The sequence below is a fragment of the Leguminivora glycinivorella genome, chromosome 17 (genome assembly GCF_023078275.1).
Source record: "Leguminivora glycinivorella isolate SPB_JAAS2020 chromosome 17, LegGlyc_1.1, whole genome shotgun sequence".
NCBI lineage: Eukaryota > Metazoa > Arthropoda > Insecta > Lepidoptera > Tortricidae > Leguminivora > Leguminivora glycinivorella.
Genome location: NC_062987.1, coordinates 19,745,156 through 19,761,448, shown reverse-complemented (window position 1 = coordinate 19,761,448; position 16,293 = coordinate 19,745,156). Strand labels below are relative to the sequence as shown.

The following is a 16,293-nucleotide window of genomic DNA, read 5'->3' as shown; positions in this document are numbered from 1 at the left end:
ACTCTCGACACCAAGTTGGATACAGAAGATCATAAATGAGAGATATTATTGATATTACTGACTCTCAGCAAACAGCAAAGACTTTCGATTGGTGTATTCCCAGAGAGGCAGGCAGATATCAGGGATTTCCATTTACTACGATTTTGGCAGACCACTTTCGCTTCACACACTTTCATAACGTTTCTCATACACGCTCGTCGGTTTCGAGTACTTCTGACCTGGCCTTTTTGCAATATTTCCCCTCTGGGAAACAGTGATTGTATGGTGTATTCCAGGCGTCACCAATTAGTTTCTTCAGGAGTCCTGATTGTAATAGACGATTATATAGGTCCGTTCCGGAGGGCAGTACGAAACGCAGTCCACATTAGGTAGGTGGGTGGTCCGGATTTATCTCGTTGTATTCTATAAATCCTTGACCAAGAAGGTCTTATAAGAAACATAATTTCACACACTCTTCAAAAACCATCTTTCGCTTTACCAGGCGTATTATAGAAGAGCGATAAGATTATTTTCGATTGGTGCATTCTATCTGTTCTTGACACTGTATAAGAAACAAAACAATATTTCGCTTTATCAGGAGTATTTTTCAAAGAAACTTCACTCCTTCAGTTTTTAGACCTCTCCTTAGAATCCTCTCTACACATGGCTCTGAAAAGCGTAAAACACTGCTTCAATTCTTAGATCTCTCGTTTTGTTTGATGTACGTCAAATGTTTTCTTGTTCAAGATAAATATTTTGCAAGAAACATAATTTCACACCCTCTGTTTAAAAGCATATCTCGCTTTATCAGTCGCTTTGTAGAAACTTCACTCCTTCAGTTCTTAGACCTCTCCCTAGAATCCTCTCGACACACGGCTCTTGGTGGTGAATCCCTCCCTTTCTGCTTAGAAGTCTTCCTGGATCGTTTGAACTTGGCGACATCATCACCGAACACATCACCTGTTCGCAGCGCAGAGATGAGGTCATCGAACTCGCCCTTCTGTCCGTTGGTGAGCGTGGAGTCTCGAGACGAGTCGCTGTGGCCGTTGCAATCGCCGTTAGACTTGCCGAGGGACTTGCCGACTGAGCTGAGAAGGCTGGACGCTTGTTTGCGCTCCATTGTGCGTTTTTGAGCTGGAAGAGAAATGAGGGTTAATTTTGATGATTTCAAGGTGCCGCATATAAGAAAGGCATGGGCACATTATAATAAAGAGTACTATCGTATACAGCGTGGCCACTCCTGCTCCCCGCTGAAGGTGCCGCCCACCCCCTCTCGGTTACCTCACAGTTACCGCCTGTCAAAAACGCAAACAGTCGACCTGTCATATTTCACACATACAAGCATAGTACGCGTTCACCTACACGAGCTTAGACTGTGTGCTAGGAACGCACCTCTTTTATATATTTGATCGCCAGTGTCCGAGGTGTGGCATGGGCAATAAGCCGTATGTATATGTGTGTTTTAAGAATAGACTTACTGAGCGGCGAAAATAATGTTGTGATTCTATTGATTATTGAAAATAGATTACAAACAGATTATTGAGAAGCGCATAATCAATATTGGAACTGAAGTCAGGCTTCTCTGAGACGAACGACGTCTTTTTTCGATTTTGCGTCAAAACAGAGTGGATAATACATACATACATACATACAATCACGCCCGTATCCCATAAAGGGGCAGGCATAAGAGTGGATAATGGTTTTCCAAATAGGTACCTATTTGTCGTTAGATTACGATAGTGTTTTGTTCTGCCGTGGAAAATCCAGGCTCTGGTAGTTACATACAGCAGTAGCAGAATGAAATCCATTATGCTGGGTAATACCCAAGTTTGAAGTTAAGCGACACACTTATAGACTTTATCACTAGTATAATAGTGTGTATACCTCTTGTTCATGCCTGGTGCGTCGCTCCTCTTCGTCTCGGCGCCGTCGTTGCGCGTCGCACTCTGCTCTAGCTTCGACCAGCTGAGTGAGGAACTGGTCCAGAGCTCCGAACAGCTGTTCGGGAGAGGCGCTAGTTTCCTCGCCGAATGCGTGCGCGCACGCTTCTAGGCGGCTCTTCATGTCCTGAGGAAATAAGAGAAAATTATGATAATCATTATATTTATTTTCTGTAGGTATGTTGGAAGAAACGTTTGGTAGGAGGTAGGGCATAGCGAATGATATTCCGCTTCGTGTGATAGGGCACAGCACAGCGGATATCATCTCGCGCGAATTTAGAGCAGAGCCCAACTGGGAAAGTACCTCCGCCTTACAGAAGACCGCAGCCAAATAGCACTAGACCCTACTCATAGTGTTGTGTTCCTGCCGGTGAGTAAGGCTGCCAGAGCTCAACGAGGGTGCGGTGTGCTGGTGACGGATGGACCTACGGAACTAATTTGTTCCGGCTTCCTTTGAGTCGTCGGCAACCCGAGCCCTCCTTAGAACTTGTACACTCCTTTTTTCTGTGCGTTTTAACACAGCAAGGAGTGTACAAGTTTTAATGGGTTGGCAACGCGCATGTGGCACTCCTTGAGTTGCAGGCGTCCATAGGTTACGGTGACCGCTTTCCATCAGGTGGACCGTATACTTGTTTGCCACCGACGTAGTATTAAAAAAAAATACAAGGCCTTTGAGTAGTTAATATCAGGCCTGTTTCAATTAAGGTACTTACTTATTTATTTAAACTTTATTGCACAAATTACCAATAAAAAGTACAAATGGCGGACTTAACGCCTTAAGGCATTCTCTACCAGTCAACCATTGGGCAAATCATTTTCTTCTTTCTTTCTTTCAGTTAGATTGGTGCACAAGATTATAAAGCCAGTATGAGATTGTAATGATTAAATACGTCAAGCCGATACCTACTATTATAAAATAAACATACACAAATACAATAAATAAACCTACATACCACTAAGATATATCTTAGTTTTTTTCGAGGTAAAGTAGAGCAATATAAAAAAGGTAGTAATTCAATATTAAGATTATATTATTTTTTTAAAAGAGACAACCCTATATCGTCAGAAAAGGTACGAGTTACGCGATAGAAAGTGAGCGCACTTTTACTTTAATATAATTGTAGACATTTAGCGTTGCGCGGTCGGAATTTGAACTTAATGTAAAAGGCAAAATTATAATCATTTATCTATTTAGTGGAAGTCGCTCGTCATGGACAGAAACAAAAACGCGTCGGAGCAGAGGAAGGTAGGGACAGATGGCTCGCGATGTTCCTAAGTGTGACCTGTGGAACTCACCTGGAACAGGTCCTCGAGTTGCGTGAAGGAGCACACGGCGTGAGCGTGGAAGTCTCGCATCACGGGCAGGAACGCGTCGCTCGGCGCGGGGGAAGGTAGGGAGAGATGGTACTCCACCTCGCGTTGGACCTGTATGAGTACAGATTACAATGTCAACTGAGAATAATCGGAACAAATATATACATGTATAGATAGGTCAAGTTCTTTGTGGCACTAAAAATAGATTGCAGGGACAGGGATTTTTTGATTACTATGATGGCGCGTACCGATTCACTTCAAGCATCATGAACCCATGATGATTAACGTTTACCTCTCGCAGGCCAGTTCTTAAGGCGCCAACATCCTTCTCAAGTTGTTCCACACAGATTTTCGCAGCTGCGCGGACGTGTGGTAAATCCTCTTCAACAGCAGATATCTTTGAACTGAAACAAATAGAATGCTTTCAATGAGACGGCACACTCAAAGCTTATGACAACGCATTAGTCCAATTTAATACACAACCGTACATAAATAACAAGACAGGCGTAACGGTAAAATGTCAGTATGCCTCCCAATTTAATACACAACCGGACATAAATAACAAGTCAGGTAACGGGGCGTCTTCCTATCTCTTTTCAGAAATACGATATCGACTTTACAAGTTGCTAAAAACTCTTAACCGAGTACCGAGTCCGATCAGATAAGCAGGTAATTTTTTTTTAATCAGCTCAAATTCGTAAAATTTACATTTAAGTTGTTCTCACCTTTTATCCTTGGCTTCTAAACCGCGAGTAAGCGATAAGTTGCTTTACGCCCTAGTTGTAATACAACAAGAAGTACAGAAGCTGTGTCTACAGCAGTTTCACGAGACAATGCAGCAGTGTTGTTGCGTTTGACGCTAGACTTGGTCTCAGGCCATTTGGTGAGTAACGACAACCAGAAGACGGAAATCTCGAGCCCTTGATATATTACCTCGGATGAGTTGTTGTATGCCCTAGTTGTACAACAGTTACCTGTGTCTCCAGCAGTTCCACGAGGTAATGCAGAAGTGTAGTGTTGCGTGTGACGCTCGACTTGGTATCGGCCAGTTTGTTCAGTGACGTCAACCTGAAGCCTGACGCATTGCCGCGCGCTCCTCTGAAAAAGAAGTTGCAGATTGATATTTAACTCGTTTTCTAGTACACCTAGCGGCATTATCGTGAGAACGTTACACTGCCACCTATTACCGCGCAGCGGAATTCCAAATCACCTAAAATAGTATTTTCCACTTTTATTTGTAAGCCTGCAATCATGCCTTTTCTTGTGTAATATTTCTATCATATGGACCTAAGTATACCCTAGCGACATCTACTATAAAAGCAGAACACTTCAAAAGAAGAACATTGACAAGATAGGTCCGACAAAGAATGGTAACTTAGGTGGGCAAAAAGGACGAACTATTAGTATACCAACAGTTGATGGTGTTATTGAGCCTATATGAATGGATTCCATACCGGTTCATGTAGTTCCCAAGAGCCAGCACAACTTCTAGCAATGCTCTAAGGCGGCGGGATCGTGTCATCTCCCTGGCAGCTCGGAGTACAGTGGAGGCGCGAGACGACGCCTCGGCGGCGGCGGCCGCGAACTTCTTCTTGAAGAGCAAGGTGCGCACGCGCTGGGAGTAGTGAGGGATTCTGGAACAGACATATTGGATTTAACAATAAATTCAAGTATAGGGAACTTGACTGTAGTTAAAATAAATTATTGTATACCATGCACGAAATAAAGCATCAGATAATTATAAGAAAAACATGGACGGAAGTTATTTTTAAATCCAATTTCTATTTAATAAGTCAGGTAGAAATATATAAAGTAACTGAGTTGACCGTGACGTCACTCAATTCGATTCCATATAAGCAAGTCGTTCAAATTCGTTTTGACAGTTCTTAAAAAGACGCTGATTTGACTAGAAGGCAAGTAGCCTATGATTTTTCTTTCATATGAAAACTTTGTAAAAATTACGTTATAGGTTAACAGTAACAGTTTTTTTTATGGCTTTTAAATAAAAGATATTATTTGTTACTTTTTCGTTATCGCACGAGCTCTGAATGTCGGGCTTCGCCCGATTTTGTAGTGTAAAGGGCATAGCAGTCGCCCTTAGTAATATTGTGCTATGGTGGGTAATACTGAGCCCGACAGAAGCATGTCACATTTCACCCGATTACGCAGTATGCAGGGCGCCGTAGGCGCCTACGATTTAAGAATAGCCCGATTGTGTAGGGCTATCTCTGTCTTTCTTAAACATGTGCGCTCTGTGCAGTAGGCAGTACACAGGTGGAGTAATGTTGTCTCCGTCACTCCCACTCTAGGCACTAGCGCCGGCCCGCTCACACGTTAGAATAGAATAGAATAGAATAGAATATTTTTTTAATCGTAAGCACTTAACAACGACGATAACAATATAATATACACAAAAATTAACGACACACAAACAAGTAACCATACACACAAAGGCTAACAGACAAAAGTGCCACGAAATGGTCTCATCTCAGCATGTTGCTGGCGACTTCCAGCGCTGGTCTTCCGATGAGGCCATTCGGTGAAAACAATCACGACAGGTAACAATTTATGAATACAACACTAATAAAAATAAAAAATAGCAAAAAGAAAGTATGCAAAAGACAACAAAGATTTATAAGAGACATTACATTATTACACAATATTATCGGGTCGGACTCGTCATAGCTGTACATTAAAATATGACTACATCTAGCGCCATCCGGCCATTACGGGAACTAAAATGACATAACAAAAAGCACGAGTACAAGGACAAACAAAAATTGGCAATGCAAACTTAAATTATTAATTAATATCAATAAAAGGCTGAGAATATTTCAGAATGAAGTGCGCCATGGCAATACAGACGGAACATAAACTATGTGGTAAGTAAAAACAGAGACTACAGGCAACTTGTATCATGTAAGCAGGTTTCCTGGTTGAATTGGTGGCTAAGCATGTATTGTTTGAGCTTTGTTCTGAAACTATAAATACTTTGCAGGTTCCTCATAGGTGGTGGGACATTATTCCAACACTTTGAAGCGTTATACCGGTAGCTGCCCCGGAAGGCTGCCGAAGCATGGCGTGGCGTCAGCAAATGAATTCCACAATTGCGGCGGTCGCGGAGCTTGATGCAAGATAACTTAACAAAAATATATGCAGGTGTTTTACTTAAGTATAAAAATATAACTCCGAAAAGCAAACAAGCCAGATGAAGTTTACGACGGTGCTGCATTTTGAGAATTTTGTGACTATTGAGAAATGGAGTGACGTGTGCTCTCAACGGAATGTCAAAACAGAAGCGAGCACAAGCATTTTGAACACGTTGGATGAGTCTCTTGGTTTTAGCCAGAAGCCTAGGCCCAGTTACAATATCCATATAGTTCAGTTTTGACAGTACCAGCGACTCGGTCAGTTGAATGCGCAAGGTTTCGCTAAGGTATGGGCGAATTTTATATAATACCTTTAGCTTGTAAAAGCAACTTCTTACAGCTTCAGCAGTGTGCTTCTCGTAACGAAGTCCACAATCCATTAAAAGTCCCAAATTCCGTGCTTCATACACCCTTTCAATTGGTTCATCCATCAGCATAATATTCACTGACATACTGACACCCGCCAGTTGTTGCTTACTGCCAAAGATAAGGTACTTTGTTTTATTTGGGTTGAGCACTAAGCAGTTTTGTCTAGCCCAGGTTGCTATACTTGCGAGGTCATAATTTAGTTTCTCTATAACATAGTCAACCTCTGCTGGCTTACATGATAAGTAGATCTGAATGTCATCTGCGTATATGTGGTATCTACAGTGTTTAATGTGAAACCTAACGTCTGCAGAATAGAGAACAAATAGGAGCGGGCCGATTACAGATCCCTGTGGGACTCCTCGGTTAAGCTTGGCTTTTTCTGAAAGAAGTGAGGAACCGTCACCAGAGCGCACCTTGACCATCTGCCATCGGTTACTGAGGTAGCTATGGAACCATTGTATAGTTTTCTGATCAAAACCATAGTAAGCCAGCTTTGATAGAAGTAGATCTATATTTATACAATCAAATGCCCTAGAAAAGTCTAGGAGCACTAAAAGAGTACACATACCCTTATCCTGAGCATCTAATATGTTGTCAGTGACATCAAGCAAAGCAGTTGTGGTGCTACGTCCTTTCCGGAAACCCGATTGGACGTCTGGCAAAATGTTATTAGTTTCATTTCAAGGTAGGCAGTTAACTGTGCACAGACAACTTTCTCCATTATTTTTGACAGACATGGGAGTATGCTAATTGGCCTAAGATCTTTAATAGTAACAGGGTTGGGAATTTTGGGCAGAGGATTTACAACTGCTAACTTCCAAATATCAGGAAAGGTGCATGATAGAATAGACTTATTAATTAAACTAGTCATAATGTCAATTGTGTAAGGAAGCGTAAGAATAAGCATATGTAAATTTATCTCATCAGCACCCTCTGCATTAGACTTTAAATTCCTAATTATTTTAGTAACTTCACTCGAGTTAATTGTTTTTAAATGGAATACTGTGTGCCTGTGAAATTCAAAATAGGTTAACTGTGACATAGTTACATCTGTAGTTCCCGGCAGGTCAAGAAAATGTTTATTTATTACGCAAGGATTATTGAAAGTTGAAGGTAATTCATTATTCTTAGTGGGTAATATTGTCGATTTCAGATTTTTCCATAATGTTTTAGGGTCATTTATTTTACTATTTATATTTTGTTTAAAATAAGCCACCTTTTCGAAATATAAAGCCTTGTTCACTACAGACTTAAGGTCCTTGTAATATTTTTTTTTATATCATTCGGATTTTTGTGAAAGTCTGTTGCAGCAGTGTCGCGCAGATGCATCATGAACTTGACAGTGTCAGTAATCCACGGGCAAGATTGTACTTTGACTAAGGATGTTTTTACTGGGGTACATATTTGGAGGTATCGTAGAGGAAGCAGTCGGCACGCGCCATGTTATCCAGCTCGTCCTGATGCTGCTCGAGCAGCGAAACCTCCTCGGCGCTCAGCGTGAACTTGGCGAGCTGCTCCACCACGTCTATGGGCAGCTGCCTGTAGTGTGCACTGTACGTTACACACACCATCCTTTCTCCTCCTTCCATCTCCTCCTTTACATGCCCACCACAGTGTAATACAGTGGAGCGGTGTAATAGAGTAGTGCCGCTCACACGCTACTTACTTGGAGATCTCGTAGAGGAAGCGGTCGGCGCGCGCCATGTTGTCCAGCTCGTCCTGGTGTTCCTCCAGTAAGGCTGCCTCCTCGGCGCTCGGCGTGAACTTGGCGAGCTGCTTCACCAAGTCGATGGGCAGCTGCCCGCCACAGTATAATACAGTGGAGCGGTGTAATCGAGTAGTGTCGACTCCCTCACTCCTCACTCCATGCACTAGCGCCATCCCGCTCACACGCTACCTACTTGGAGATCTCGTAGAGGAAACGGTCAGCTCGTGCCATGTTGTCCAGCTCGTCCTGGTATTCCTCCAGTAAGGCTGCCTCCTCGGCGCTCGGCGTGAACTTGGCGAGCTGCTTCACCAAGTCGATGGGCAGCTGCCCGCCACAGTATAATACAGTAGAGCGGTGTAATCGAGTAGTGTCGACTCCGTCACTCCCCACTCCATGCACTAACTTCCGTCCGGCTCACGCTACTTACTTGGAGATCTCGTAGAGGAAGCGGTCGGCGCGCGCCATGTTGTCCAGCTCGTCCTGGTGCTCCTCCAGTAAGGCTGCCTCCTCGGCGCTCGGCGTGAACTTGGCGAGCTGCTTCACCAAGTCGATGGGCAGCTGCCCGCCACAGTATAATACAGTAGAGCGGTGTAATCGAGTAGTGTCGACTCCGTCACTCCCCACTCCATGCACTAACTTCCGTCCGGCTCACGCTACTTACTTGGAGATCTCGTAGAGGAAGCGGTCGGCGCGCGCCATGTTGTCCAGCTCGTCCTGGTGCTCCTCCAGTAAGGCTGCCTCCTCGGCGCTCGGCGTGAACTTGGCGAGCTGCTTCACCAAGTCGATGGGCAGCTGCCCGCCACAGTATAATACAGTAGAGCGGTGTAATCGAGTAGTGTCGACTCCGTCACTCCCCACTCCATGCACTAACTTCCGTCCGGCTCACGCTACTTACTTGGAGATCTCGTAGAGGAAGCGGTCGGCGCGCGCCATGTTGTCCAGCTCGTCCTGGTGCTCCTCCAGTAAGGCTGCCTCCTCGGCGCTCGGCGTGAACTTGGCGAGCTGCTTCACCAAGTCGATGGGCAGCTGCCCGCCACAGTATAATACAGTAGAGCGGTGTAATCGAGTAGTGTCGACTCCGTCACTCCCCACTCCATGCACTAACTTCCGTCCGGCTCACGCTACTTACTTGGAGATCTCGTAGAGGAAGCGGTCGGCGCGCGCCATGTTGTCCAGCTCGTCCTGGTGCTCCTCCAGTAAGGCTGCCTCCTCGGCGCTCGGCGTGAACTTGGCGAGCTGCTTCACCAAGTCGATGGGCAGCTGCCCGCCACAGTATAATACAGTAGAGCGGTGTAATCGAGTAGTGTCAACTCTGTCACTCCCCACTCCATGCACTAACCTCCGTCCCTCTCACGCGACTTACTTGGAGATCTCGTAGAGGAAGCGGTCGGCGCGCGCCATGTTGTCCAGCTCGTCCTGGTGCTCCTCCAGTAAAGCTGCCTCGGCGCTCGGCGTGAACTTGGCGAGCTGCTCCACCACGTCGATGGGCAGCTGCCCGCCACAGTATAATACAGTGGAGCGGTGTAATCGAGTAGTGTCGACTCCGTCACTCACTCCAGGCACTAACTTCCGTCCCGCTCACACGCTACCTACTTGGAGATCTCGTAGAGGAAGCGGTCGGCGCGCGCCATGTTGTCCAGCTCGTCCTGGTGCTCCTCCAGTAAGCTGCTCGGCGTGAACTTGGCGAGCTGCTTCACCAAGTCGATGGGCAGCTGCCCGCCACAGTATAATACAGTGGAGCGGTGTAATCGAGTAGTGTCGACTGCGCCACTCACTCCTGGCACTAACTTCCGTCCCGCTCACACGCTACCTACTTGGAGATCTCGTAGAGGAAGCGGTCAGCTCGCGCCATGTTGTCCAGCTCGTCCTGGTGCTCCTCCAGTAAGGCTGCCTCCTCGGCGCTCGGCGTGAACTTGGCGAGCTGCTCCACCATGTCGATCGGGAGCTGCTCGCCACTGTCCATGCGCAGGATCGCTCTGAAAGGCAAGAATATCATTAGGAAATAAGCGGAAGAAACATAAGAACCACGCATTTTTGGGGCCAAAAAAAAGAAAAAATGCTATAGGTATAGGTACAGATCAAGAAATTTTCCCAAAAAAAAATTTATTTTTTAATCACTATTTATGAATGTAGTTTCACATAAAAAGTAAATGTGTTTTTCATAAAAGTGGCACTTAAAATTAGTTTTAACGTTTTTTTGTTCTACAAACCTCATGTTTTAAAGGAGTATTCTCCATAATGGCAATAACGCCGTTAAAAGACATTTCATAGTAATAACAGTTAACAATTAAAAAAATAAATACCGGCATATCTCCTCGTCGGACATCTTAAGTTTGGACAGTAGAATGGTGCAGTTCTGTGCGCGGCGACCGTCGATGACGGATAGGATTTTCGTTCGTGGTTTGGAGCCTAGTTGTCTTAGGTCTTCCACTGAGCCTTCATTCTGGAAAACAGATTAAATTTGGGTTTATAACATAATTATTATTATACGACATACGTAGAATTTTTTTAATGCTATAGCAAACATATTGTGAAAATTTTTGTTTTAATCAGGTTTTTAATTTTGTTTATAGTCGGTTTATTTATTTATTTATTTAAAATCAAGAAAAAAAGTACAAATTTTAATTTTGTTTATAGTCGGTTTAGCAGTCCTTTACAGGAAAATTGACCTATTTGTGTAAAAATGTGTCAGGCGTTGTTTTCTTGCAGTTATCCATACTAAAATTATAAATGGAAAGTGTGTGTCTGTTTGTTTGTCCGTCTTTCAAGGCAAAACGGAGCGACGAATTGACGTGATTTTTTTAAGTGAAGACAAGTGAAGGGTTGGAGAGTGACACAGCGTCGGGGATAGTGCAATACCGCGTATCTAACAAAATACTTTATGTATAAGAACGTTGTTATTAATAGTATTATATTGGATGATTTCTATAAGAAAATAATGTATTAGTTAGTGCGTTTTCACATTTTCCGATCCGATATCGGATATGGTAGGACCGATATTCTATCAGACGCCATTTTTGATTTTTACTTGTGACATTCTCGCTACATCCGACATCGGATCGGATAATGTTAAAACGCTCTTATAGTTTTGTAGAGTTTAAGTTCATTTAATTCGTTTCATCGCAGACAGTATTTTTTTTATGTATGTTTCGGCTTTTTAAAAACTGCTATTTCTTTACCTGCACTCCATTCTTCTGGTAAGCGCAGAACATCTTATCGATAGTGTTCAAGTCCATCGCGTTATACAGCTTGGTGTCATCGAGCTCCTGCCAGATGGTCCCATGCAGCTTGGTGTCGGGCAGCTTGCTCCAGTTGAAGCTCTTGAGCGGGTTCCCGGGGGTGGGCACGTTCTTCTTGGGCTTGGGCGCGGCGGGGGGCGCGGGCGCGAGCGGCGCGGGGGGGATGGGGGCGGCGGGCGGCGCGGGCGCGGGCGGCGGCGGCGGGCAGAGGGAGGGGGGCGGGGGAGGGGGCGGCACGCTGCAGGTAGAGATCACGGCGCTCTTCAGATTGCTGACCTAGGGTACGATACAAACACTGGGTAAATTCCGACTTGTAGAGAAAACATTTTAAAAGTGACCATTTTTTGACTACAATCACACATTTAGTCATTTAGAAACTTCATACATTCCAACGAGATGTACAATAACGTTTTCCGCAATGTGAACGTCTCTGCTGTCGTAAATATTTACCTAGAAAACACACGTATGAATTTCTTTATTTTTACTTTACTGCACCAAAATTGCTAAAAAAGTTACAATGTCAATAAATAACATATCTCATAACACTTCGAATATAACTAATAACCACTGATATATCATATCATATAATTAACGACTCACTAGAAAATAAAAATATATCACAAGCATTTACCTTCGCATCATCAGGTATGCTTCCCTCGCTGACTAGTTTCTCAAACCTCGCACGCTCGGATCTCTCTTGATTGAGCTACAAATTAAAATTTAACATTAATAACTCATACATTTCTTCGCCGAATATACTTTTCTTGCTAAAAATATAACTAAAACAGCCAGACACATAGTGTTTTCAAATCACTTAATTTCTTTTTCCCCTCACTAGCTCAGAAAACACGTGTTTTGTCCTTCAATACCAGCGGATAAAAACGCATTTTATCCACTAGTGGGTAAAGTAATTTGAAAATATTTTAAGCGGGTTACTCACGTATTAAGTCGATATAGCGTTCGACATGTTTCGGCTCAATTTCGAGAGCCTTTCTCAAGAACCGAAACATGCCGAACGCTATATCGACTTAATACGTGAGTAACCCGCTTAAAATATTTTTAAATATGTATGAGTCTCACGGGAGTTTTATAGTTAAAATTAAAGTAATTTGACCTTGAATAAAGTCAAATTAACTGCTTTAAAATTGATAAAAGTAGGTGAATCTAGTAATAAAGATGATTTACCACCTGTAGAACTACTGGAAACAGTGATAAACGCATTTTTTGCGTTGTAGTTTCCTCGCTATAGTGAGGGGAAAAGTTTTGTGTTACACTCGGGTGCAAATGTATTTTACTTCTCGTGTGTTAAAAAACTCGCAAGTTCAGGATTCTATTCTCGAACCACTCGCTTCGCTCGTGGTTCAACTATACAATCCTTTCACTTGCTCGTTTTTCAATTCCACACTCGGCGTTAAAATACAACTTTGCCCCCTTGTATAATAAATAACTATTAATAATGCTAACTCCACAAATACACCTTCTTTGACAAATAATTTCTTCCACAATAATTAAATTTACGCATTTTTGTTTCCATCCTTTGATGGACTCTCCTAACGGCTTTAAAAACTGACTTTACCTTGTTCTTGCTGCATAACTCTCATGGCGGCATGTCTCGCTCTCTCGGAGCTGTCCGTAACTGTCAGTGTGCGAGTGTTTGTAACTATGTGTTTGTCTGTGTGTGTACCTGTTGTTCAAGCTGCGTAGCCCTCATGGCGGCATGTCTCGCTCTCTCGGAGCTGTCCGTAGCTGTCAGTGTGTGAGTGTATGTAGCTATGTGTGTGTCTGTTTGTGTACCTGTTGTTCAAGCTGCGTAGCTCTCATGGCGGCATGCCTCGCTCTCTCGGAGCTGTCCGTAGCTGTCAGTGTGTCAGTGTATGTAACTATGTGTGTGTCTGTGTGTGTACCTGTTGTTCAAGCTGCGTAGCTCTCATGGCGGCATGTCTCGCTCTCTCGGAGCTGTCCGTAGCTGTCAACGTGTGAGTGTATGTAACTATGTGTATGTCTGTGTGTGTACCTGTTGTTCAAGCTGCGTAGCCCTCATGGCGGTATGTCTCGCTCTCTCGGAGCTGTCCGTAGCTGTCAACGTGTGAGTGTATGTATAGTATGAATTTTGTGAGATGCACTTTTCGCTTTTGCCCTAATCTGTTAAACAAAGGCCTTTGTTTCTATTATTCGCCGCGGTTAGCTCCCGTTTCCACAGCACGTGCCAAAGTCTCAGTGTAGTTAAAAAGCAACTATCATGATAGCAATAAGGTTCAAATCCATAAAAAGCCCTCTCGGAGATAACACGTTTTGTCATCTTCAAAAAAAGTTACCTGCACACTGGAAACTGTTTAATAAATTTGAACCTTATTGCTATCATGATAGTTGCTTTTTAACTACACTGAGACTTTGGCACGTGCTGTGGAAACGGGAGCTAACCGCGGCGAATAATAGAAACAAAGGCCTTTGCTTAACAGATTAGGGCAAAACCGAAAAGTTCATCTCAGAAAATTCATACTATAACTATGTGTGTACCTGTTGTTCAAGCTGCGTAGCTCTCATGGCGGCATGTCTCGCTCTCTCGGGGCTGTCCGTAGCTGTCAATGTGTGAGTGTATGTAGCTATGTGTGTGTCTGTGTGTGTACCTGTTGTTCAAACTGCATGGCATCGCGGCGGCATGTCTTGCTCTCTTGGCGCTGTCCGTAACTGGCAGTGTGTGAGTGTATGTAGCTAAGTGTGTGTACTGTGTACCTGTTATTCAAACTACGTGGCTCTCATGGCGGCATGTCTCGCTCTCTTGGAGCTGTCTCTAGCTGTCAGTGTGTGAGTGTTTGTAACTATGTGTGTGTCTGTGTGTGTACCTGTTGTTCAAGCTGCGTGGCTCTCATGGCGGCATGTCTCGCTCTCTTGGAGCTGTCCCTAGCTGTCAGTGTGTGAGTGTATGTAGCTATGTGTGTGTCTGTGTGTGTACCTGTTGTTCAAGCTGCGTAGCTCTCATGGCGGCATGTCTCGCTCTCTCGGAGCTGTCCGTAGATGTCAGTGTGTGAGTGTATGTAGCTATGTGTGTGTCTGTGTGTGTACCTGTTGTTCAAGCTGCGTAGCTCTCATGGCGGCATGTCTCGCTCTCTCGGAGCTGTCCGTAGCTGTCAGTGTGTGAGTGTATGTAGCTATGTGTGTGTCTGTGTATGTACCTGTTGTTCAAGCAGCGTAGCTCTCATGGCGGCATGTCTCGCTCTCTCGGAGCTGTCCGTAGCTGTTAGTGTGTGAGTGTATGTAGCTATGTGTGTGTCTGTGTGTACCTGTTGTTCAAGCTGCGTAGCTCTCATGGCGGCATGTCTCGCTCTCTCGGAGCTGTCCGTAGCTGTCAACGTGTGAGTGTATGTAACTATGTGTATGTCTGTGTGTGTACCTGTTGTTCAAGCTGCGTAGCTCTCATGGCGGCATGTCTCGCTCTCTCGGAGCTGTCCGTAGCTGTCAACGTGTGACTGTATGTAACTATGTGTATGTCTGTGTGTGTACCTGTTGTTCAAGCTGCGTAGCTCTCATGGCGGCATGTCTCGCTCTCTCGGAGCTGTCCGTAGCTGTCAGTGTGTGAGTTTATGTAACTATGTGTGTGTCTGTGTGTGTACCTGTTGTTCAAGCTGCGTAGCTCTCATGGCGGCATGTCTCTCTCTCTCTCTCGGAGCTGTCCGTAGCTGTCAACGTGTGAGTGTATGTAACTATGTGTATGTCTGTGTGTGTACCTGTTGTTCAAGCTGGGTGGCCCTCATGGCGGCATGTCTCGCTCTCTCGGAGCTGTCCGTAGCTGTCAGTGTGTGAGTGTATGTAGCTATGTGTGCGTCTGTGTGTGTACCTGTGGTTCAAGCTGCGTAGCTCTCATGGCGGCATGCCTCGCTCTCTCCGAGCTGTCCGTAGCTGTCAGTGTGTGAGTGTATGTAGCTATGTGTGTGTCTGTGTGTGTACCTGCCGTTCAAGCTGCGTAGCTCTCATGGCGGCATGTCACGCTCTCTCGAAGCTGTCCGTAGCTGTCAGTGTGTGAGTGTTTGTAACTATGTGTGCGTCTGTGTGTGTACCTGTTGTTCAAGCTGCGTAGCATGCCTGGCTCTCTCGGAGCTGCCTCTAGCTGTTATTGTGTGAGTGTATGAATGTCTGTAGTGTACCTGTTGTTCAAGCTGGGTGGCCCTCATGGCGGCATGCCTGGCTCTCTCGGAGCTGTCCATGTTGGCAGCTGTTTCCCTCTCGAGTCGCTCCTTGAGGCGCGCGACCACGTTCTCGAGCTCCTCGCGTTCTTGGCTCTGTTGGTCCACTTGCTTCTCCTATTCATGCAGGTTAGTGTTAGTTATGATGGTCAGGATGACAGCTTGGTCAGAGTTTGCGTAAAAAAGGGAATTAATAGCTTGACTGTTCGACATCAAATTAAAAATACTATTGGTTTAGTAAGACAAAATTAAATATTGTTGTGGTGTCTTCAGATTAACAAACTACGATTTACAGATTTACATACAACATTCAGTTTTATATAAGGTGAGCTTTTTTAGCATGTTTCAAAGAAATTCATTAAAGTTCAAACCACAGTAATACATTTTTTTTCGTAAATACTCTGACCAAGCTTA

General features: G+C 44.4%; 2 protein-coding genes across 7 annotated transcripts in view; both read right to left on the bottom strand.

The window, feature by feature from the left end:
• Positions 1–814: 814 nt before the first annotated feature.
• Positions 815–3,498, bottom strand: LOC125235628 (disheveled-associated activator of morphogenesis 1-like). Its single transcript, XM_048142225.1, has 4 exons — positions 3,490–3,498; positions 3,216–3,344; positions 1,884–2,046; positions 815–1,113 (listed from the first exon to the last, which is right to left on the bottom strand). Exons 1-4 carry the CDS (start codon positions 3,496–3,498, stop codon positions 815–817), a joined length of 600 nt encoding a protein of 199 aa, XP_047998182.1.
• The window catches only part of LOC125235312 (disheveled-associated activator of morphogenesis 1-A), a 224,622-nt gene continuing 211,544 nt past the window's right edge, over positions 3,216–16,293 (bottom strand). For 4 of the 6 annotated variants that reach the window (XM_048141841.1, XM_048141838.1, XM_048141839.1 and 1 more), the window contains 9 exons: positions 15,841–15,996; positions 12,330–12,404; positions 11,639–11,974; positions 10,763–10,902; positions 10,274–10,435; positions 4,688–4,867; positions 4,208–4,331; positions 3,526–3,637; positions 3,216–3,344 (listed from right to left, as the gene is read on the bottom strand). In XM_048141841.1, the coding sequence (XP_047997798.1) occupies positions 3,617–3,637; positions 4,208–4,331; positions 4,688–4,867; positions 10,274–10,435; positions 10,763–10,902; positions 11,639–11,974; positions 12,330–12,404; positions 15,841–15,996 (1,194 nt within the window). In that variant the 3' untranslated portion in view covers positions 3,216–3,344; positions 3,526–3,616. Of the gene's footprint in view, positions 3,345–3,525; positions 3,638–4,207; positions 4,332–4,687; positions 4,868–8,633; positions 8,649–10,269; positions 10,436–10,762; positions 10,903–11,638; positions 11,975–12,329; positions 12,405–15,840; positions 15,997–16,293 lie in introns of those variants that run through there. The other 2 variants (XM_048141842.1, XM_048141843.1) reach the window with 2 other exon arrangements.

Coding starts and splice junctions, on each gene's coding strand:
- LOC125235628 (XM_048142225.1), bottom strand. Junction 2,047..3,215: donor AACTCGAGGACCTGTTCCAG/GTGAGTTCCACA, acceptor TTATTTCCTCAG/GACATGAAGAGCCGCCTAGA. Junction 1,114..1,883: donor CCGAGACGAAGAGGAGCGAC/GCACCAGGCATG, acceptor TTTCTCTTCCAG/CTCAAAAACGCACAATGGAG.